This window comes from Anomaloglossus baeobatrachus, chromosome 1 (assembly GCF_048569485.1).
Source record: "Anomaloglossus baeobatrachus isolate aAnoBae1 chromosome 1, aAnoBae1.hap1, whole genome shotgun sequence".
Lineage (NCBI taxonomy): Eukaryota > Metazoa > Chordata > Amphibia > Anura > Aromobatidae > Anomaloglossus > Anomaloglossus baeobatrachus.
Window position 1 is genome coordinate 896,290,423 of NC_134353.1, and position 24,639 is coordinate 896,315,061.

At 52.2% G+C, this 24,639-nt stretch overlaps 1 protein-coding gene across 13 annotated transcripts in view; it reads left to right on the plus strand.

Moving 5' to 3' along the window:
- The window catches only part of LOC142255321 (von Willebrand factor A domain-containing protein 5A-like), a 415,890-nt gene that overhangs the window by 91,757 nt on the left and 299,494 nt on the right, over positions 1-24,639 (plus strand). For 11 of the 13 annotated variants that reach the window (XM_075326869.1, XM_075326920.1, XM_075326929.1 and 8 more), the window contains 4 exons: positions 19,347-19,516; positions 23,106-23,194; positions 23,456-23,600; positions 23,938-24,017. The exons of 1 other annotated variant lie outside the window; for it this stretch is intronic. In XM_075326869.1, coding sequence (XP_075182984.1) covers positions 19,347-19,516; positions 23,106-23,194; positions 23,456-23,600; positions 23,938-24,017 — 484 coding nt within the window. Of the gene's footprint in view, positions 1-15,382; positions 15,446-19,346; positions 19,517-23,105; positions 23,195-23,455; positions 23,601-23,937; positions 24,018-24,639 lie in introns of all 13 variants that reach the window. One more of the 13 variants, XM_075326971.1, reaches the window with a different exon arrangement.

Consider the following 24,639-nt stretch of genomic DNA (forward strand, 5'->3'; position numbering starts at 1 on the left):
AAGCAGTGTGTGTGCAGTGACGTCGAGGAGGTCATCGGAGTTCCCAATGAACTCTGATGAACCCATTAAATCACCATTGTGACACCCCGCTGTAGCGCGGATGTTGCAGAGGTGTCATCAGGAGATCATCAGACTCCGATGACCTCCTGGACGTCCCTGCACATGCATTGCTTGCTTGATAGTTGTCGCGGGTGGAGGAGGGGACGCTGCGCTCTCCCACTGCTCGGGTCCGGCTGCTGCTGCTGCTGCTCGGTGGTGGCTCGAGCAGTGGGCCGGATCCCGGGGACTCGAGCGGCGTTCCTCGCCCGTGAGTGAAAAGGGAAGTTGTTTATGGGGATTGGATATTGTCCGTGACGCCACCCACGGTTGTGGTGAGGTTGTGACACCACCGCTGCTCTGGACGGGGATCCCGGGAGCGGTGACTGGGAGCAGCTTTGATGTTAGTTCTCCCCTCCGTGGGTAGGGGGTTGGTTGTCCCGGGGCCCGGTGATGGGGTAGGTAGGGATGGATGGCAGGCGGGTTGCGGGGCCTGGTGAGGTGCAGGGTCGCGGGGGCAGCGCTGTGCCGCACGGCACGGTGGTACTCACTCAGCCAATAATGAGGACACAGTTCTCGGTAAAACACACGGCTGGATGGACAGGTCCCACAGACGGCTGCGGTTGTTTCTCCCGGCAGGTTGATGGTGACTGCCTCTCCCTGCACCTAAGTAGTGTAACGGTTCCATTGGGTTCCCACCGGTAACCCACTCCCCGGCTTGGATATGGGCCGGAGGAGCCCCTTTTGCCCGCAGGCTCTGGCCCTGGGAACGGTAGCCTTGGCGGTGGCTGTGTTTCCCTCTCTTGGTTGGACTGTTGCCTTCTGTTGGGACTTGGCTGCTGGGAAACCCAGGAGGTTCCCTTCGCTAACTAATTCGGCAAATTCACGGCGACTCCTAGCCTTGCCGGGGTCCGTAAGCCCCTGCCAGATGGTGCTGACTTCTCTTTGTGTACCGGTCCGGTACCGCCGGGCCACCGCCTGTCCACGGTCCTTGCGGTAAACTCCGATAGGCCACTCCTGCAGACGGTCACCACCGTCTGCCAACCTTGCTGCTCCGCCCGGGCCACACACCCGGACTAACTTCAGACTGCTCTTCTGCTACTTCACCTCCTTCCACTTTCACCTCTCCAACTAATCTGTCTGCTTTTCCCGCCTCCAGGACTGAGAACTCCTCGGTGGGCGGAGACCAACCGCCTGGCTCCACCCCCTGGTGTGGACATCAGCCCCTGGAGGAAGGCAACAAGGGTTTTGTGTCTGACCTTGATGTGCCTACCGGGTGTGTGGGGTGTGTTGGTGTTGTTCTCTGTGGCCCCTGGCTTGTCCAGGGTGCCACATTCCCCCTTAGTAAAATGCAGACAGTCCGCGGGCTGCCCGTCCATCACCGGTTTTATTTTCACAAACTGAAAAAAATAGAAAAACAGTAAAACATGATACAAGTATAATAACATCTTCCCACATCAGGAGGTACTCTTACTTGAACGTTACTAAACGGTACGGCTTCCGCTCTCTCCCACCCAAGCAACCTGGCCCTGATGCTGCCCCTAAGCAAATGGGCAGCACCCCTTGACCCCAGTCTTGCACAAGCTCCCCGAGCGGGTTCTGTCCTTTTCAGGGGACCCACGTCCATGGGGACCCCTGAACCCCTCCAGAGGATCGCCACCGGTTCCGATGGTGGCTGGGCCCCAGCCTACTCCACTGCGGGCCCTTCCTCCAATCTGCCTCTTCGGAGGCGGTCACGGTACAAGCCAACATAACATAATTATTTACAAGCCACAAGTTTGTGGTTGCCCTGCTAGTTCTCGGGCCTGTTCGTAGTAGTTTCTACGCATAATTTGAAAAGGGGGTCCCAACGGGGACCAGTTGCCGGCAACGACCGGTTCTAATCAAGGTTGCAAATCGGGTAACTTTCCATCAATTATTCACTCTTCATTTTCAAAACTTTAAATGGCACTTTCAACACACAGTTGGTCCCAACGGGGGACAACAACAACGGTACTCCGCTGCCATTACTCCGATTCTTCGGCATCGGTTGGGGGAGGGGGCGCGGTGCACACACGGGCCTCTTGGCTGCCCCTCAACTTTGCATCCAGCGCAAACCACCCCCGCTCCCCGCAGTGCCGGGTGTACTGTACCAGGTCCCCTGGTATCAGGTTGCGGCCTGGGTGCTCTTCTGGCAGGTGGGCGTTAACGTCCCGCCGGGCTATAAAGACTTCGGCCTCCAGGCCCGGTTCGTAGATGAAACCATAGCCCCGGCGGACATCAAACCGCTTCACCTGCCCTTCATACAGGGGGCCCCGGACACGGAAGGTCGCTTGCCTCAGACTCTCCTTTTCCCGGATCGTACGGGCCACCATCTCTGCCTTCTTCCTTTCTCTCTCGGCAATCTCCGGGCCCAGTGGCGTCGGCTCCCTATCCCAGTACGGTGCTGCTGCGAGCTCCGGCGCACGGGTCGGGCCCCGCGAGACCTTTTGGACACTGCCCACCGCTGGTGATCTGGGTGGAAGGTCCTGTGGTGACTTGGCCTGGGGGTGCTGCCTTGCAGCGACAACCCGGCGCAACCTCAGCCGAGGTGTGGGGGATGGGCGTAGGGGCCTTCCTCCGCTGGGCCTTCGGCACGGAGCGGTCTGTCAGCTCCGGCTCGGGGAGTTTTTTGGGGGATGCCTCCAGCTCAGGCTTCTGGACCTTCCAGGGTAGCACTTACGGTCGGTCACGGGCTCCGGCTACAGGTCGATCCGCCTGGGCGGACATGCGGGGTACCGCTACTGGTTGCGGGGGTAGCGGGCCTAGTGGCGGGGTTACGGCAGCCGAGACGGGTAGCGAGGGAGGTAGCAGGGCGAGCGGGTTTAGACCGGGTCCCGCGGCCGCGATGACCGACCCACTAGGGGTACCGGGGCGTGGGTCACTCACCCTCCCTTCTGCAACTTCCTCCTCGCGTCTCCGCACGGTCGCTATGACCTCCGCCATGTCGGCCTCCCACTCCTCCAGGAGGAGCTGCATCTTGACCTGCAGCCGCTGTTGGAGCTGCGCGGTCCGGATTTCCACCCACGCCGCGGTTCCAGGCGCGGGGGCTACGGTGCTACGGGACGGCATGTACATCTTGGCAGCGGCCTCTTCCAGGAACAATAAGATGGCCGCAGGGTCCTGGCGTCCCTGCTTTTATAGCCACGCTCACATGCGACCAGCCGTCATTTCGTCCCCCTTAGTTTCTTTCCGGCTCCTCCTCTACAGGGGCGGGGTTTTGACCTTCGCGCCTCCACTGCTCGAGGAGACGCTCGAGCGGGAACTTTTTGCGCCCAAGATGGCGGCTTCTCCAAATTTTCGGCCGGACATCTCCGGCGATCACAAGGCGCACCTCTACCAGACAGCAGAGTGGTAAGATCCTGTTCGTGACACCAAGTTGTCGCGGGCAGAGGAGGCGACGCTGCGCTCTCCCACTGCTCGGGTCCAGCTGCTGCTGCTGCTGCTCGGTGGTGGCTCGAGCGGTGGGCCGGATCCCGGGGACTCGAGCGGCGTTCCTCGCCCGTGAGTGAAAACGGAAGTTGTTTATGGGGATTGGATATTGTCCGTGACGCCACCCACGGTTGTGGTGAGGTTGTGACACCACCGCTGCTCTGGACGGGGATCCCGGGAGCGGTGACTGGGAGCAGCTTTGAGGTTAGTTCTCCCCTCCGTGGGTAGGGGGTTGGTTGTCCCAGGGCCCGGTGATGGGGTAGGTAGGGATGGATGGCAGGCGGGTTGCGGGGCCTGGTGAGGTGCAGGGTCGCGGGGGCAGCGCTGTGCCGCACGGCACGGTGGTACTCACTCAGCCAATGATGAGGACACAGTTCTCAGTAAAACACACGGCTGGATGGACGGGTCCCACAGACGGCTGCGGTTGTTTCTCCTGGCAGGTTGATGGTGACTGCCTTTCCCTGCACCTAAGTAGTGTAATGGTTCCAATGGGTTCCCACCGGTAACCCGCTCCCCGGCTTGGATATGGGCCGGAGGAGCCCCTTTTCCCGCAGGCTCTGGCCCTGGGAACGGTAGCCTTGGCGGTGGCTGTGTTTCCCTCTCTTGGTTGGACTGTTGCCTTCTGTCGGGACTTGGCTGCTGGGAAACCCAGGAGGTTCCCTTCGCTAACGTATTCGGCAAATTCACGGCGACTCCTAGCCTTGCCGGGGTCCGTAAGCCCCTGCCAGATGGTGCTGACTTCTCTTTGTGTACCGGTCCGGTACCGCCGGGCCACCGCCCGTCCACGGTCCTTGCGGTAAACTCCGATAGGCCACTCCTGCAGACGGTCACCACCGTCTGCCAACCTTGCTGCTCCGCCCGGGCCACACACCCGGACTAACTTCAGACTGCTCTTCTGCTACTTCACCTCCTTCCACTTTCACCTCTCCAACTAATCTGTCTGCTTTTCCCGCCTCCAGGACTGAGAACTCCTCGGTGGGCGGAGACCAACTGCCTGGCTCCACCCCCTGGTGTGGACATCAGCCCCTGGAGGAAGGCAACAAGGGTTTTGTGTCTGACCTTGATGTGCCTACCGGGTGTGTGGGGTGTGTTGGTGTTGTTCTCTGTGGCCCCTGGCTTGTCCAGGGCGCCACATACTCACCTGTCTGCGGCGATGCTGTCCCTACGATGCTGTTCCCAGCGTTGCCCCCAGCGATGCTCCTGCTTGCAATCCTGAGATGCAGTGCAAATTCAAAGAATATAATGAGCGGAGATCAGGAGCGGGAGGCAGCAGAGCCGAAGAAAACAGCGCTGGATACAGGTGAATATAGAAAATCTTTTTATTTCACAGACACGGATTTTCTCTGGTACGTGTCACACTGATGTCACACGGATCACAACAGTGTGCGATCCGTGTGACACCCGTGCTGCCGGAGAAAAAACTGACATATCTCTGTGTGTGCGTGCGGGGCCAAGCAGGGTCACGCGGTCCCTGTGAAAACACGGACGTGTGAGTAACTTTATAGAATAACATGGGTACGTGGGGCATCCATGTTAAAAATAGATGTCACAGGTACCTAAAACATGTATGTCTAAAACCGGCTTTACGGTCTTTTTATTAGCATCTGGCCAAGGTTTAACGTCTCCAGGCTGCACCACTGAGCTGACAGGTAACTATGGCACATTTCTGCTCTTCTTGACACAGACTGCACCGTTTCTCTTTGAAATTGCTTAAGGTGTGAGATTCACCTGCATACTGTGGCAGCCATGTGGCACCCGGTATATTAGGTTAGCGGCATTATGTAAGCCACAGCTGCAGGCCCCTGAGGATTACTGGAATTTGACATTTCCACACTTGTTAACCCTTGCAGGGGTGTGACTCACCGCTCCAGCTGCTGCAGGTCTTGTTAGCGCGCAGGACCCTGTTCGTGATGCCAGGAAAAGCGGAACTGTGAGACCTCGGTTGACCTCTGATGTCACGGTGGTGGGTCCGAGTGGTGATGTGGCCGTACCGGGCACGTATGATAGGCTTATGTGATGGCGGTTAAAAAATAATATTCAAAAGGGAGAGAAAAAAAATAAAATAAATAAATAAAGAGTTTGTGACACAGTTGGGATGTTCGGCTTTGTTTCTTTTAGAAGTTTCCAAACTCAATCACGTTGCTGAGCTCACTGTCAATTTCACTGCTCCTTAAAAGAAGATTAATAGCAGTCTCTCAGTTTGCCACTGACTTTGAAAGTCCAGGTGGCCTAGAGACCGATACACTTCCAATTTGTAGCTGGCCCCTGGTTTTAACCTCAGGACAGGACCGTCTTCATGTTACTATCCTCACTTCACCTCACACTGACTTCAACTGCCACTCTCTGAATTTACCTCACACCTGTTAGGGCCAGGTGGACGGGCAGACCCAGGAGGTGGATCCACTGGGCCGAACTCCTAGATGATGGTAAGGGGTCCGGGAGCTGAAGCACTACAGGTAGCAGGACAGTCCGTGCACAAGAGTAGAATGGAGAAGTCCCTGGGACCACGGAGTCACTGATGGTAGTCCGGGTGACGGAGCTCAGGTTCGGAAGCCGAGATGTTGTCAGGCGGAGTCCGGAACCGATGGAGCGAGAGGACGTGTCACCGCAGGGATCTGAGATGGAACGGACTGTCAGGATGGCAGATAGGCAGCGTTCGGGGTTCGGGATTCGGCAGGACCGGATGGCGAGGCAGGATCGGCTCTAGAAGAGAGAGAGGTGAGTATCTCACAGGAACACAAGGAGACCTGACTCCTAGCTTGGGAAACACGAAGAACAGGCCCCGCCCACTTGGACACTTAACCCCTTTATACCCTGTACCTGTGTGCCCAATTTCCTGTTAGTGGACGCTGGCCCTTTAAGAAAGGGTCAATGACCGCGCGCGCGCCCTAATGCGCATGCGCGAGGCCCGGGTGCCAGAAGCCAGGGCAGGGAGCGGTGAGGAGGAAGCAGCAGAGCCGGGCTGGGGCTGGGAAGCCGACGGGCGCCGGGAGCGGGGACCAGGACGCCTGGGAACCGCAGGCAATGGAGGCTGGAGACCGGGGAGCGGCGGAGACCGGACAGAAGAACCGGGGAGCGACGCAGGGAAGCCGGGGAGCGTGGCAGGTGAGCCGGGGAGCAGAGCAGGGGACCCGGGGAGCGTGACAGTACCCCCCCCCACGCCCCCCTCCCCGCAACCGGGACAGGAAGGCACGGATCAAAGGAGTACCCACATTCTCCCGAGGTTCCCAGGACCTATCCTCAGGACCATAGCCTGCCCAGTCCACCAGGAAGAACTGTCGGCCCCGTACAGTTTTCATGGCCACGATATCCCTTACCGCATAGATGTCGTCATCGGCAATAGGAGGAGGAGCCGAACTGGCAGCAGCGGAGAAGGGACCAAGGACAACCGGCTTGAGCAGGGAGACGTGGAAGGAGTTGGGTATCCTCATCGTGGCCGGGAGCTGCAGCTTGTAGGAGACCTCATTGATCTTGCTGAGGACTTTAAACGGCCCGATGTAGCGAGGTCCCAGCTTGTAGGATGGTAGCTTCAATCGGACGTACTTGGAAGCAAGCCAGACGAGATCCCCTGGAGAGAAACACGGAGGGTCCAAACGCCTCTTGTCTGCGTGTCTCTTCATCCGCAGGGAAGCACGTCCAAGGGACGCCTTAACAGAGTCCCAAATGGTTGCAAAGTCACGGGCTACAGCATCAGCAGCAGGGACATCCGAGGAAGAGGATACAGGCAATGGGACGGAAGGCTGAAGTCCGTAAACGACATGGAAGGGAGAGCTGGAGGAGGACTCACTGACGTGGTGGTTATGGGAGAATTCAGCCCAAGGAAGAAGCGTGGACCAGTCGTCATGATGGGCGTTGACGTAGTGACGTAAGAAGGAGGTCAAGATTTGATTGACCCGTTCCACTTGGCCGTTCGACTGAGGATGGTAGGCTGAAGAAAAGTCCAGAGTCACTCCCAGATGTTTGCAGAGAGCCCTCCAGAAGCGGGAGGTGAACTGAGTTCCTCTGTCGGACACAATGTGGGATGGAAAGCCATGCAACCGGAAGATGTGTTGTACATAGGCGTCAGCGAGTTCCTGGGCAGAGGGCAGTCCAGCCATAGGGACGAAATGAGCCATTTTAGAAAACCGATCCACCACGACCCATATGACTGTGTGTCCGGAGGACAATGGCAAGTCCGTAATAAAGTCCATCGCAATGTGTTGCCACGGTACAGAGGGTATAGGCAGAGGCAGAAGACGGCCATATGGCAGATGTTTGGGCGTCTTATTCCTGGCACAAGAGGAGCAGGCTGAGACAAAAGAAGCGACGTCCTTGCGAAGGGATGGCCACCAGTAATGACGTACAATCGTACTCCATGTTCTCTTCTGACCAGCATGACCGGCTATTTTCGAGGCATGGCCCCAGTGTAACACTTTTTGCCTGTCAGTCTCAGAGACATAGGTCTTCCCGGGCGGTATTTGGGCCAGGGTGACAGGAGTCACCGGAATGATCTTACTAGGGCAGATGATGGGCTGGGATGTCGCCTCCTCCTGCTCCATGGGCATGAAAGACCTGGACAAGGCATCTGCGCGTACATTCTTGTCCGCGGGTCGGAAATGGAGCTGGAAATCAAATCTGGCAAAGAACAAGGACCACCTGGCTTGCCGTGGGTTCAGTCGCTGAGCAGACCGCAGGTATTCCAGGTTCTTGTGGTCCGTGTAAATAATAACGGGGTACACTGCTCCTTCCAGAAGGTAGCGCCATTCTTCCAGAGCCAGTTTGACTGCCAATAGTTCTCGGTCACCGATGGTGTAGTTGCGTTCAGGCGCTGAGAAGCTCTTGGAGAAGAAACCGCAAGTCACCATCTTCCCGGAGGAGGACTTCTGCATGAGCACTGCTCCGGCTCCCGAGGAGGAGGCATCCACCTCCAAGGTGAACTGTCGGTTTAACTCCGGACGGTGGAGCACAGGAGAGGAGGCAAATGCCCGCTTCAGAGAGCCAAACGCGACGTCGGCCGCAGGTGACCAGTCCTTTGGATTAGCCCCCTTCTTGGTCAAGGCGGAGAGAGGAGCAGTCAGAGCAGAGAAGTGAGGGATGAACTGGCGGTAATAGTTGGCGAATCCCAGAAAGCGTTGGATTGCCTTTAGTCCAGAAGGAGGAGGCCAGTTGAGAACGGAAGAGACCTTCTTCGGATCCATCTGCAGTCCGGTATCGGAGATGACGTAACCCAGGAAGGGAAGAGACGACTGCTCGAAGACACACTTCTCGTACTTGGCATACAGACGATTCTCCCTCAGTCGTCGTAGTACCAGCTGCACGTTCTCTCTGTGGGTCTGGAGGTCCGGAGAAAAGACCAGGATGTCATCAAGATACACCACCACACAGATGTAAAGAAGGTCCCGGAACACGTCGTTCACCAATTCCTGAAAGACTGCTGGTGCGTTACACAGGCCGAAGGGCATCACACAGTATTCATAGTGCCCATCGCGAGTATTGAACGCGGTCTTCCATTCGTCCCCAGAGCGGATGCGGACCAGGTTGTAGGCACCCCGAAGATCCAACTTGGTGAACACACGAGCTCCTCTAAGCCGATCAAATAATTCGGGGATGAGCGGCAGGGGGTACTTGTTTTTCACGGTGATTTGGTTTAATCCCCGGTAGTCTATGCATGGGCGTAGGTCACCTTCTTTCTTCTTAACGAAGAAGAAGCCCGCTCCAGCAGGAGAGGAGGATCTCCGAATGATTCCCCTTGCCAGGCTCTCTGTGATGTAAGTAGACATGGCCCTTGTTTCGGCTGGAGACAGAGGATATATCCGTCCTCGAGGTGGTGTAGTTCCCGGGAGCAGGTCGATGGCACAATCGTAAGGACGATGTGGCGGAAGTACCTCTGATTCCTTTTTGTCGAAGACATCCGCGAAGGACCAATAGGCCGAGGGTAGTCCCGGTAGGGACTCTGGAACCGGAGGTCATCGGATGGGTTGTATGGTCTTCAGACAGTTCTCATGGCAAGAAGAGCCCCATCGGGTGATTTCACCAGTGCCCCAGCTGACTGATGGTTCGTGTGTCCGTAACCAGGGAAGTCCCAGCAGGATTTGATGGGACATGTGTGGAAGGACGTAGAGAGCGATGTTCTCGGTGTGCAGGGCACCGATACGCAGTTCGACCGGCCTGGTGATCCAGGAGATGGTGTCAGAGAGGGGTCTCCCATCCACAGAGGCAATCACGAAGGGTTTGTCGAGTGGAGTAACAGGCACCTGGTACTTGTCCACCGTGGCCTGCTGGATGAAATTGCCTGCTGCCCCAGAATCGAGGTACGCCTCAGCCGTGAACCGCGTCTCTCCCGTTGTCACTTGAACGGTCCACGTAACCGGGTCTGAGAGAGTCCCAGCACCTAGGGTGGCCTCTCCTACCAACCCTAGGCTTTGGAGTTTCCCGGCCTCTCTGGACAGGAGCGTAGCAGGTGTGTGCCCTCTCCGCAGTAGAAGCAGAGGCCCTTGGCGAGCCGCTCTGCTCGGCGTTGTTCAGACTGCCGCACACGGTCGATCTGCATGGGCTCGTGGACGGAGACACCAGATTCCGTTGACTGAAGTACGGCGGGCTTCTGCGGAGGAGAGGAATGCCGTACCGGACGTCTCTCACGGGACACCTCTTTGGATCGCTCCTGAAAGCGAATGTCCACTCGAGTCGCTAGGGTAATCAGGGCATCCAGGGTGGACGGTACGTCACGACCAGCCAGCTCATCTTTAATTCGACCCGAGAGTCCTTCCCAGAAGGCGGCGGTTAGAGCCTCGTTGTTCCACCCGAGTTCCGAAGCCAAGGTGCGAAAACGGATGGCGTATTGACCCACTGTCAGAGTCCCCTGACGTAACCGGAGAAGAGATGAGGCAGACGCGGAGGCGCGTCCGGGCTCGTCAAAGGTGCCACGAAATGCCTGCAGGAACTCCTGGATGTTCGTGGTCACAGGATCCTCCTTTTCCCACAAGGGGTTCATCCATGTCAGTGCCTCACCCTCTAGATGGGACATGATGAACGCGACCTTGGCTTGGTCGGAGGCGAGCAAATGCGGAAGCTGCGTGAAATGGAGGGAGCATTGGTTTATGAAACCCCTGCAGGTCTTGGGATCTCCGGCGTACCGGGGTGGTGAGGCCAAACGAAGTCTGGAAGCATCCGAAGAGGCTGCCACGGGGGCTGGAGCCGTGGATTGTCTAGTGGAAGCCCGAGATGCTGAAGATGTAACTGACGCTTGTAGCGTGTTCAGGCGGGCGTCCACAGAAGACATGAATTGCAGCATGCGGGTCTGAGTCTCACGCTGGCGTGTGAGTTCCTCCTGCAAGGCTGCTAGTGCTTCAGCGGGATCCATGGCCTGTTCTTACTGTTAGGGCCAGGTGGACGGGCAGACCCAGGAGGTGGATCCACTGGGCCGAACTCCTTGATGATGGTAAGGGGTCCGGGAGCTGAAGCACTACAGGTAGCAGGACAGTCCGTGCACAAGAGTAGAATGGAGAAGTCCCTGGGACCACGGAGTCACTGATGGTAGTCCGGGTGACGGAGCTCAGGTTCGGAAGTCGAGATGTTGTCAGGCGGAGTCCGGAACCGATGGAGCGAGAAGACGTGTCACCGCAGGGATCAGAGATGGAACGGACTGTCAGGATGGCAGATAGGCAGCGTTCGGGGTTCGGGATTCGGCAGGACCGGATGGCGAGGCAGGATCGGCTCTAGAAGAGAGAGAGGTGAGTATCTCACAGGAACACAAGGAGACCTGACTCCTAGCTTGGGAAACACGAAGAACAGGCCCCGCCCACTTGGACACTTAACCCCTTTATACCCTGTACCTGTGTGCCCAATTTCCTGTTAGTGGACGCTGGCCCTTTAAGAAAGGGTCAATGACCGCGCGCGCGCCCTAATGCGCATGCACGAGGCCCGGGTGCCAGAAGCCAGGGCAGGGAGCGGTGAGGAGGAAGCAGCAGAGCCGGGCTGGGGCTGGGAAGCCGACGGGCGCCGGGAGCGGGGACCAGGACGCCTGGGAACCGCAGGCAATGGAGGCTGGAGACCGGACAGAAGAACCGGGGAGCGACGCAGGGAAGCCGGGGAGCGTGGCAGGTGAGCCGGGGAGCAGAGCAGGGGACCCGGGGAGCGTGACAACACCTAAGCTCCTTCCCTTTCTCCTTTTAGGGCGTATACAGAAGCCTTAGTTATCAGCTCAGGTGAACAGGCCCTGAACCTTGAAAGTCCAGGTGGCCTCAGGACTGATACCCTGCCATAAACCAAAAATACCCTTTAAAACTGAATTTTATTTCTTCCAATTAAAATATAAATACAGACAAATCACACACCATGTGAATACGACACACAAATTCATATTTAATGAAGTACAAATACACAGAGGGGGAGGAGATCAGGGCAATTTCCCTACTGTTTCCCTTCCTAGCCGTGGAGGTTGGCACCCTAGATAGTACGAACTGGCGCCCCCGCTCACTGAAGACTGACCCTCCTTTCTCTATACTGGCAGACTTAAACGTACTGCTGTCCTAAGTGTAGGGGCAAAATTATACACAGTGAGAGGCTTGAAACACACATCCGTGAAACACGTGCGTGTTTGGTCCGTTTCCGTGTATACTGGAGACACGGCCAAACGTGCACCAATGTTACTATATCTCAGCGGTTACAATTGCGTTTTTGGTTATGTCCGTGAGTCCGTCTCCGTGATGCGTTTTTTGGTCCGTGTCTCACGCCAGCATGTCCGTTTTCTGCACGCAAAACGCAGCACGGACCCAATGAAAGTCAATGGGTCTGTGCGCACGTCCGAGTGACACGGACGCATCTCTGTTTGCTCCCTGTACATTTTGTGCTTTTTTCATGTGATGTCGGTCTTTTTTCTTTTTCTGTTTCGTTCTCTCCCTCAGTCCGTCGGTCGGTCTCTATGTCTGTCGGTCGGTCTCTCTGTCTTATCTGTCCCTCTAGCTGTCTGTCGGTCAGTTCCCCCCCCCTCTCTCATACTTACCGTTCCCCGATCTCCGGCGCGGCGCTGCACGGCTGTTATAATAACTCCGGCGGCTTTTACTATTTTGAAAAAGCCGGCCGCCCATTAATCAATCTTGTATTCCCTGCTTTACCCGCCCACCGGCGCCTGTGATTGGTTGCAGTCACACACGCCCACCACGCTGAGTGACAGCTGTCTCACTGCACCCAATCACAGCAGCCGGTGGGCGTGTCTATACTGTGCAGTGAAATAAATAAATAAATAATTTAAAAAACCGGCGTGCGGTCCCCCCCATTTTAATACCAGCCAGATAAAGCCATACGGCTGAAGGCTGGTATTCTCAGGATGGGGAGCTCCACGTTGTGGGGAGCCCCCCACCCTAACAATATCAGTCAGCAGCCGCCCAGAATTGCCGCATACATTTTATGCGACAGTTCTGGGGCTGTACCCGGCTCTTCCCGATTTACCCTGGTGCGTTGGCAAATCGGGGTAATAAGGATTTATTGGCAGCCCATAGCTGCCAATAAGTCCTAGATTAATCATGTCAGGCGTCTCCCCGAGATACCTTCCATGATTAATCTGTAAGTGACAGTAAAAAAACACACACACCCCCGAAAAAATCCTTTATTAGAAATAAAAAACACAAACACATTCCCTTATTACCAATTTATTAACCCCGACAAACCCTCCATGTCCGGCGTACTCCACGGACCTCCAGCGTCGCATCCAGCTCTGCTGCATGTAGGTGACAGGAGCAGCAGAAGACACCGCCGCTCCGGTCACCTCCACGCAGCTAATGAGATGAGTAGCGCGATCAGCTGCTGTCAGTCAGGTAACTCGCGGCCAACGCTGGATCCGCGGTGGCCGCGGGTAACCTCAGTGACAGCAGCTGATCGCGCTACTCATCTCATTAGCTGCGTGGAGGTGACCGGAGCGGCGGTGTCTTCTGCTGCTCCTGTCACCTCCATGCAGCAGAGCTGGATGCGACGCTGGAGGTCCGTGGAGTACGCCGGACATGGAGGGTTTGTCGGGGTTAATAAATTGGTAATGAGGGAATGTGTTTGTGTTTTTTATTTCTAATAAAGGATTTTTTCGGGGGTGTGTGTGTTTTTTTACTGTCACTTACAGATTAATCATGGAAGGTATCTCGGGGAGACGCCTGACATGATTAATCTAGGACTTATTGGCAGCTATGGGCTGCCAATAAATCCTTATTACCCCGATTTGCCAACGCACCAGGGTAAATCGGGAAGAGCCGGGTACAGCCCCAGAACTGTCGCATAAAATGTATGCGGCAATTCTGGGCGGCTGCTGACTGATATTGTTAGGGTGGGGGGCTCCCCACAACGTGGAGCTCCCCATCCTGAGAATACCAGCCTTCAGCCGTATGGCTTTATCTGGCTGGTATTAAAATGGGGGGGGACCGCACGCCGGTTTTTTTAATTATTTATTTATTTATTTATTTCACTGCACAGTATAGACACGCCCACCGGCTGCTGTGATTGGGTGCAGTGAGACAGCTGTCACTCAGCGTGGTGGGCGTGTGTGACTGCAACCAATCACAGGCGCCGGTGGGGAGAGAAAGCAGGGAATACGAGATTGTTTAATGAGCGGCCGGCTTTTTCAAATTAGAAAAAGCCGCCGGAGCAGTGTGAACGCCGTGCAGCGCCGGTGATCGGGGAACGGTGAGTATGAGAGAGGGGGGGACACTTCAGTCACTTGGGGGATTAGCGGTCACCGGTGAATCCTTCACAGGTGACCGCTAATCAGTACACGGCACACAGACAGAGCCGCAGCATGACTATGAAGTCGGGTGAAGTTCACCCGAGTTCATTCTCATCCCGCTACTCTGTCTTCCGACATGTAGTAATGACATTTTGCATCACACACGTACATTTCACACGGAAAACACATACAAATGTCAGTTATTTCACTCACGCACACACGGACATTCCACACGCACATACGGCTAGCATACGGAATACACACGCAGGCCACACATACCATAAAAACGGACCTAAAAAACGGAAAACGGACCCGAAAAACGGCCCGTTTTACACGGACGTGGTTTTTACGGATGTGTGGCGGAGGCCAGATGTAGCTATTGATATATATATAATAGGTTCCGATATATGAATGGAATCCCTCTAGTTGTTCTTCTGTTTGGACTAAGACCTAGTGGAAATAATATTCCATCAGCACGGAGAACCTCCACTGAACTTCATAGCAATCCAAGAATACAAGCATCAAATTAAAGCAGTCATATATTAGATCATGGAAACATGCATATCATAACCCAAGTAGATTAGTCTAAAACGGGGCTAGATCAATTCATCTGTTTGACACAGACCTAGCGATACTGAGCTGTATTGATTTGCAAACTTCACATAAACAATGTTTAAAATTCATATACTGAAAACATGCCCATCATGTCATCAATTGGTTCATCAGAAAAGCATTTATCATCAGTCTGGTATTCAATTTTTATCGGAGACCTATAATGGGTCATCAGACATTTTGTCGCTGCATAGACACATCCACAATGTATACATTTATAACAAATAGGCTACACAAAGGTTAAAAAAAGCATATGTTCAATGACACTTAGCTTATCAGTAGGGAAACGTCCCAAAGCGTTTCCCCCCCTTCCTCGATGGTAGCCAGGGGTTCCTCCCCACATGAGGACAATCAATATAGCAGGTTTGTTAGCCAGCTTCTGTGCCCTCTCCATATACAGTAATGATACGGTAGGAATTGTACAGACTGGTTCAACATTTGTTTCCCCTTATTCTATTTCCTAAATCAGCAGGACAAAATAAACACAAAAGAATAATAGAAAAAAAAGTTTTACCCATCTGAAACTTCATGGGATGACGGCAAAACAAATTGTTAGTGTTTTGCTTCCTCTAAACACTACCTGGTTTCATTCCCTTCTAGTTGCCTACAAGTTATGGACTCTAATTCAGCGAAAAGTTCTTTCAAAATCTCACTTTAAATATGGTAAGTTCTCGGGATAATTCAGGCTTATCTTACTGTATTATAGTATAGTATGTTATAATAACTATGTATTAGGACGGACCTATAATCAGTGGTTGGCCGCACTTCATTGTTAGCCTATGTGCGCATGTTGCGTTTTTTCCCGCGTTAACGCTGCGTTTTGAACTGCAGCGTTTCAGTGCCAAATTGCATGCGTTCTACTTCCCCAGCCAAGTCTATGAGAAGTCCAAAAAATGCGCATGCTGCGTTTTTAAACGCAGCGTTTTGGATGCCAAAAATCGCTGCGGAAAAAAAAAGCGTTCTCCACCCATTGAAATCAATGATGTGGGTCAAAACACAACCAAAATGCACTTGGACTGCATTTTAGTTGCGTTCCGCATGCTTTTATGACAAGCAAAACGCAGGTCTTCAGTCTCTCTCTGTCGATGTCGGTCAATCTCTGTCTGTGGATTTCGGTCAATCTCCCTCTGTCCGTCGGTCGGTCTCTTTCTCTGTCAGTTGGTCGCTCTGTCTGTCTCTCTCTGTCCGTCCCTCTGTCTATCCGTCCCCGATCACCAGCGCGGCGCTGCACGGCTGTCACAAAGCTCCGGCGGCTTTTCCTCTTTTGAAAATGCTGGCCGCTCATTATTCAACCACGTATTCACTGCGTTCCCCGCCCACCGGTGCCTATGATTGGTTGCAGTCAAACACGCCCCCAGGCTGAGTGACAGCTGTCTCACTGCAACCAATCACAGCCACCAATGGGCGGGTCTGTATTGTTCAGTAAAATAAATAAAAAAAATAATTTAAAAAAAATGACGTGCTGCCCCCCCCCAATTTTGATACCAGCCAGGGTAAAGCCACATGACTGAAGGCTGGTATTCTCAGGATGGGGAGCTCCACGTTATTAGGAGCCCCCCAGCCTAACAATATCAACCAGCAGCTGCCTGGAATTGCCGCATCCATTAGATGCGACAGTCTCGGGACTCTACCAGGCTCATCCCGAATTGCCCTGGTGCGGTGGCAATCGGGGTAATAATATGGAGTTAATGGCAGCAGCCCATAGCTGCTACTAAGTCCTAGGTTAATCATGGCAGGCGTCTCCCCGAGATACCTTCCATGATTAACCTGTAAGTTAAAGAAAATAAACACATACACCCGAAAAAATCCTTTATTTGGAATAAAAGACGGAAAAAAAAACACCCTCTTTCACCACTTTATTAACCCCCAAATACCCATCCAGGTCTGGCATAATCCACACGACGTCCCACGACGCTCTCAGCTCTGCTACATGAAGCTGACAGGAGCGGTCACAGACCAGACCGCTCCCTGTCAGCTCCACGCAGCAACTGAAGTGAGCCGCACGATCAGTGATGATGTCAGTCAGGTTACCCACGACCACCTCTGGATCCTTCAACTGTGACAGCAAGTCACCCGAGTGACTGAAGTGAGCTGCGCGATTAGCGATGACGTCACAGGTAAGTTGCGGTCTCGGGTGGAGTACTCCAGCTGGCCGCTGGTAACCCGAGTAACGGCAGCGCTGATCGCGCTGCTTACTTCAGTCACTCAGGGGATTAGTGGTCCCCGGTGATTCCTTCACGGGTGACTGCTAATCAGGACGCGACACAGACAGAGCCGCAGTATGACAATGAAGTCAGGTGAAGTTCATCCGATTTCATTCTCATCGCGTGACTCTGCCTGCTGTCAGCGGGCATGTAGAAGAGCTCAATTGGTGTGGGACCGCACTGCAAAAAATGCATCCAAAACGCATGCAAAATGCATCCAAAATGCATGCATTTTGGATGCATATTTTTTGACAAATGCAGTGTGTACAATACTGAGGGTGCGTTGTTTTCCGCACGGCACAGAACGCAACGTGCGCACATACCCTTAATGTCTGATGTCCTAGCTCTTCTCGGCTCAGGTTGTCCTTCTTCCCCTTCCCCTTCTATCAATAAACCTTACTGTTTTCATTTTCACCACTGATCCATTAATCAACATCTTGGTGATATTCTTTGTCTTCTGAACAAATTTTGACATCAGGTGTCTCTTCTGATTTGCTGATCCAGACACATAATTTGGCTGTCCTCAAATCCCGATATTCTCTTAGACTTTCTATATTCCAATGTACATTTTTGTTGATTTACCCAGAACTTGTTAATGCTAATTACCTGCAAAGAATCCCATGATGTACTAAGTCTTTTCCACGACGCTACTGAAGCAAAGTAGTGTTTTGTGTGGGTTTAAAATTGGCCACATTGAAGCCAAGACAAAGACAACTTGTAAAGTTTTATCCTCAGTACCCAAGCTCAAGCTTCCTTGTTCTGGGCTTTGTTGCTATGGAAAATGATGCTTTTGCCTTATCTGCTTCTCATGAACTGATCAAGGTTTGGTACTTAATCCGATTCGTCTCTCATTTCCAGATTATCACCACTCTGTTCTTGTTCCTTCACGTCACACTAGGTATTGGGAAGTACCACGCATGCATCGATAAGGAAGGGAAGAGAATCCCTATGTCTAGGGAAGGGGGTGATGGTGACCCCTGACTAAATCTTCCGCTATCCCTTGGCTCCCCTGACCACCCTAGATAGGTTCTGCATCTATGCGCCAAACAGTATACCTAACCCTGACTGACCCTAGAACTAGGCCCTAGTGAGGGAATGGATGGGAGGAGCGCTTAGTCAATCCCACTAAGCTGTAAAGAAGACACAGGGAGTACACGCAGGGGAAAGCACATGACCAGCTTATCTCCAGGATGACTCAGGGAGAGGTACAGCAAGGAACAAGTTGTGGCCATACTTTATGTAGGAAAAACCTGGCGACAGATTACCATTAAGAAAGCAGGAGGGTCTAGCACAGCTGACCTACCTAACTGTGGACTATATCATGCACATACATTTTAGTAAGATGTTGTTACTAAAATGTTCAGTCTTTTAGTCAAAAAAAATGATTCCTATTTTTCTCAGCCATATTTGATAACCAGGGTAAATAATGGGGGTCCACTTTTCAGGATCAACATCTTTTGGCTAGAGAGAAGAGCCGTTACAAAGAGCGTCCCTCGTTCTAGAGGACCTGTCCTGTCCTACATTACACAGTCAGCTTATTGATTTTTTTAGACACTGTGCAATGCTTAAGTTTCCCACTGGTGGCGCTGCATCAAAACTGAATACTTCTTGCCATTATTGCTCACAGATTTTAGGGGAGACACATTATGATCATGTTCTGAACTAACAATTTATCTAGCGGTGGGCTCCGCCGACATTGTATTGATTACTCTTCACTCTACAAATGACGGCATTTCTGATTTCGGACTGCTGATCCTTTTGTTTTCCGTAAAAAAAAAAGTCACCACCCGAGGAGTCTGTTAGCGGCTCCCTCAAAGAGAACACAGGGCAATGGGCTGAGCGAGTGTCGTTGTGTATGTGGAAGTCGAGAAAGAAAACTGTTGGTTGAACCATCGTCATACTATTGTTTCGCCGACAGCTATTGTATCTATAGTGTATGGAGGTCTGAAGAATTGTCCAAATCACACAAACCCTTTATCTACTGGGAAATTTTGGATACATATGATTCCTTCTTACATTTCCATCTTTTAAATGTGTCCATAAATGTAGGTAATAATAATGTATTCATTTGTATAGCGCTATTAATTCCACAGCGCTTTACATACATTGGCAATACTGTCCCCATTGGGGCTCACAATCTAAGGTCCCTATCAGTATGTTTTTGAATTGTGGGAGGAAACCGGAGGAAACCTACGCAAACACAAGGAGAACATACAAACTCCTTGCAGATGGTGTCCTTGGTGGGGTTTGAACCAAGGACCCCAGCGCTGCAAGACTGCAGTGCTAACCACTGAGCCACCGTGCCGCCTCATTTTCTTTTATTATTTGCAACTTATTTGATGTTTCCCCTTTATTTTTAGGATCTTTGATGAGCGAGTCTGTCGCCATGTTGAACTTCTATCCCAGTTTTCCAGCTGCAGAAGGACCGACAAACCGTGGAGAGTTTATATTTGTGGTGGACCGGTCTGGGAGTATGGAGTGTCCGATGAATTCAGAGCCAAATGCCCCAATGCGTATTCAAAGTGCTAAGGTCAGTGACCGGATTCTGTGGGATCACTTTCAGGCTATGTGCGCACGTTGCGTTCTCTGCAGTGCAGAAAAGAACGCACCCTCTGGCAGACTGGACACTGCGTTTGTAAAAAAAAAAATGCATCCACAACGTATGCATTTTGGATGCTTTTTCCATGCATTTTGCATGCGTTTTGGATGCATTTTTGACAGTGCGTTCCCCCGGCAATTCAGCTCTGCTTCATGTCGGCTGACAGCAGACAGAGTCGCGCGATGAGAATGTACTCGGGTGAACTTCATACCGCGGCTCGCTCTGTGTGTGGCGTCCTGATTAGCGGTCACCCGTGAAGGACTCACCGGTGACCGCTAATTCCCTGAGTGACTGAAGTGAGCAGCGCGGTTAGTGCTGCCGTCACTCAGGTGCCCTCATCTTCACCGCACACATCCCGACATTACCGCCTACATCACCCCACACATACCGACATTACCGCCTACATCATCACCGCACAAATCCCGACATTACCGCCTACATCACGCACACATCCCGACATTACTGCCTACATCACCGCACACATCCCGACATTACCGCCTACATCATCACTGCACACATCTCGACATTACCGCCTACATCATCACCGCACACATCCCGACATTACCGCCTACATCACCGCACACATCCCGACATTACCGCCAACATCATCCCCGCACACATCCCGACATTACCGCCTACATCATCACCGCACACATCCCGACATTACCGCCTACATCATCACCGCACAAATCCCGACATTACCGCCTACATCACGCACACATCCCGACATTACTGCCTACATCACCGCACACATCCCGACATTACCGCCTACATCATCACTGCACACATCCCGACATTACCGCCTACATCATCACCGCCCACATCCCGACATTACCGCCTACATCACCGCACACATCCCGACATTACCGCCTACATCATCACCGCACACATCCCGACATTACCGCCTACATCACCGCACACATCCCGACATCCCCGCCTACATCATCACTGCACACATCCCGACATCCCCGCCTACATCATCACCGCACACATCCCGACATTACCACCAACATCATCCCCGCACACATCCCGACATTACCGCCTACATCATCACCGCACACATCCCGACATTACCGCCTACATCATCACCGCACACATCCCGACATTACCGCCTACATCACCGCACACATCCCGACATTACCGCCTACATCACCGCACACATCCCGACATTACCGCCTACATCATCACCACACACATCCCGACATTACCGCCAACATCATCCCCGCACACATCGCGACATTACCGCCTACATCATCACCGCACACATCCCGACATTACCGCCTACATCATCACCGCACAAATCCCGACATTACCGCCTACATCACGCACACATCCCGACATTACTGCCTACATCACCGCACACATCCCGACATTACCGCCTACATCATCACTGCACACATCCCGACATTACCGCCTACATCATCACCGCACACATCCTGACATTACCGCCTACATCACCGCACACATCCCGACATTACCGCCTACATCATCACCGCACACATCCCGACATTACCGCCTACATCACCGCACCCATCCCGACATCCCCGCCTACATCATCACTGCACACATCCCGACATCCCCGCCTACATCATCACCGCACACATCCCGACATTACCGCCTACATCATCACCGCACACATCCCGACATTATCGCCTACATCACGCACACATCCCGACATTACCGCCTACATCACAGCACACATCCCGACATTAACGCCTACATCATCACCGCACACATCACGACATTACCGCCTACATCACCGCACACAACCCGACATTACCGCCTACATCACCGCACACATCCCGACATTACCGCCTACATCACCGCACACATCCCGACATTACCGCCTATATCCCCGCACACATCCCGACATTACCGCCTACAACACAGCACACATCCCGACATTACCGCCTACATCACCGCACACATCCCGACATTACCGCCTACATCCCCGCAAACATCACGACATTACCGCCTACATCACCGCACACATCCTGACATTACCGCCTACATCACCACACACATCCCAACACTACAGCCCTCATCATCACCGCACACACACCGGCACTACCGCACCCATCATCCCCGCACACGCAGGCACTACCGCACCTATCATCACCGCACACAAACACCAGCATTACCTCAGTGACGTCCCCGCTGACAGCGCGATTCACTTCAGTTGCTGCGTGGAGCTCACAGGAGCGGTGGTGTTCTACTGCCGCTACTGTCAGCTTCATGTAGCAGAGCTGGATGCGTCACGGGACCTCTGTGGATTACGCTGGACCTGGAGGGGTATTTGGGGATTTTAATAAAGTGGTGAAAGAGGGTGGTTTTTTGTCTTTTATTCCAAATAAAGGATTTTTTGGGTGTATGTGTTTATTTACTTTCACTTACAGGTTAATCATGGAATGTGTCTCATAGACGCCTGCCATGATTAGCCTAGGACCTAGTGGCAGCTATGGGCTGCTGCCATTAACTCCTTATTACCCCTATTGCCACCTCACCAGGGCAATTCGGGATGAGCCGGGTAAAGTCCCGGGACTGTGGCATCTAAAGGATACGGCAATTCCGGGCGGCTGCTGGCTGATATTGTTAGGCTGGGGGGCTCCCCATAACGTGGCGCTCCCCATCCTGAGAATACCAGCCTTCAGCCGTGTGGCTTTACCCTGGCTGGTATCCAAATTGGGGGGACCGCACGTCGTATTTTTTTAATTATTTATTTTACTGCACGATATAGACCCGCCCACCTGCGGCTGTGATTGGTTGCAGTCAGACACGCCCCCACGCTGAGTGACAGCTGTTTCACTGCAACCAATCATAGGCGCCGGTGGGCGGGGAAAGCAGGGAATACGTGATGGATTAATGAGAGGAAAAGCCGCCGGAGCAGTGACAGCCGTGCAGCGCTGCGCCAGTGATCGGCAATCGGTGAGTATGAGAGAGGAGGGGAGACTGACCGACGGACAGAGAGAGGGACAGACAGAGAGAGACACAGACAGAGCGACCAACTGACAGAGAAAGAGACTGACCGACAGACAGGGAGATTCACCGACATCCACAGGCAGAGATTGACCAACATTCACAGAGAGAGACTGAAAAGTCTCTCTGTGAAAAAAGCATGCGGGACGCAACAAAAATGCAGTCCAAGTGCATTTTGGTTGCGTTTTGACCCACATCATTGATTTGAATGGGTGGAGAACACAGCTACAACGCAAAAAAGAAGTGACATGCTGTTTTTTTCCCCGCAGCAATATTGGGCATCCAAAACGCTGCATTTACAAACGCAGCGTGTGCATTGATTTTTCGGCTTTCTCATAGACTTTACTGGGGAAGCTTAACGCATGCAATTTGGCACTGAAAATGCTGCAGTTCAAAACGCAGCGTTTCTGCGGGAAAAAACACAATGTGCGCACATAGCCATAGTGACGATATACTGAGATATATTTGTCTGGTCACTTTTCTGCATTGGGAAATATTTTTGTTTTTTGTTGGCTTTTATCATGTAGTTTTCTTTCTTATGTAGGAGACCCTGGTCCTTTTGTTGAAGAGTTTACCTCTTGGCTGTTACTTTAATATTTTTGGATTTGGATCTAATTTTGAGTCTTTCTTCACGTGAGTTCAATAACCTTCCTTTGGTATCAAGTTTGGGCATATATATATTTTTTGGAAAATTTGGGACCCAAGGCGATGGCTGTGAATGTAGGATTGAAATCCTTCTTTTATAGTAATACTCACCTTGCAGGCCAATCATCAGCCATGTTTCTCCAATCCTTCCCCATTCATATATTCATGTGTCACCAGGAAGCAATATGGCACCGGTTATTTCATATTCTTATTCAGTAGGTCATTGCCTTGTTTGTTTGTATTTTTCAGGGAGAGTAAGGAGTATACGCAACAATCCATGGAAGAAGCTGTCAAGATGGTCAATGAAATGGAAGCCAACTTTGGAGGAACAGAAATACTGAGACCCTTGAAGAAAATATATGATACATCTGGAAGACCAGACCATCCAAGACAGGTACAGTATGTCACACACAGAATCTGTGACCCTACATTGGATTTTAATGATTCACAAGTGCGCTTGAACCTCTATTTTACACTGTAAATCAGCATCATCCATCATAGAGGCCTTCAACATAAGAGCAAGCATGCCAGTTGTGCAAGCTACTGTGACCTACTAGCTACTACGGCATCAGGTATCAGCTGAGTGGTGGGATGACGGGTGTTGGACCTCCACCGATCTGATATATATGATTGATCCTGCATAACCCGTTTGATTTACAGAATGTTTTGAAGCTTAGAACAAGAAGCATTTTGTGATAAATGCTAACAATTTATGTCTATGGTCTCTTTAGCTTTTTCTCTTCACGGATGGAGAAGTAGGAAACACAAAAGAAGTGATTGATGAAGTCCAGAAAAATTCTAATAATCACCGGTAAAAATCAAACATCTTATTGTGACACTTTTTCAACCTTTCTGTCCAGAATATTGTGATTTACACTACTACAGTCCTCTCTTATTTACTCATTAAAACTTTTGTCTTATGCCCAAATCAAAGAAGCCTAGAGAGGTAAAGAGCGAAGTATTCCAAAATTATTGGCCAGATATTCAATATGTTCTCACACCGTATCTTTCAGTAGACGGAAATCTTAAAACCTAAATAGGTTCTTGTGGCTGCTTATTCCACCAAATCATGACCAGGTCCACAACAGTTTACCTTATTTACTATTTCTCATTACCCGGTAGTAGGTGATTCTGGAGATACATAGCAATAATGGATGCACATGGCGTAATAGATGACGAGTCAGCGGTTAATGTAATACAATAGACCAAAACTTAAGCTTTGGCGGACCACTATTATAATACTATTTTGGTCCTTTTGTATTCATAAGGAAACAACTTTTATTGGCCTGGCCAATTACCTCCCATGTACAACCCTATGTAATGGGGCTAAATATAGGCTGATCAGATACCATTCCACTTGGCTGGTGATGATTTGAGGTCAGAATTGAGCACATACACTAAAACATTTAACTGGTGATTAATGAATTCATGCG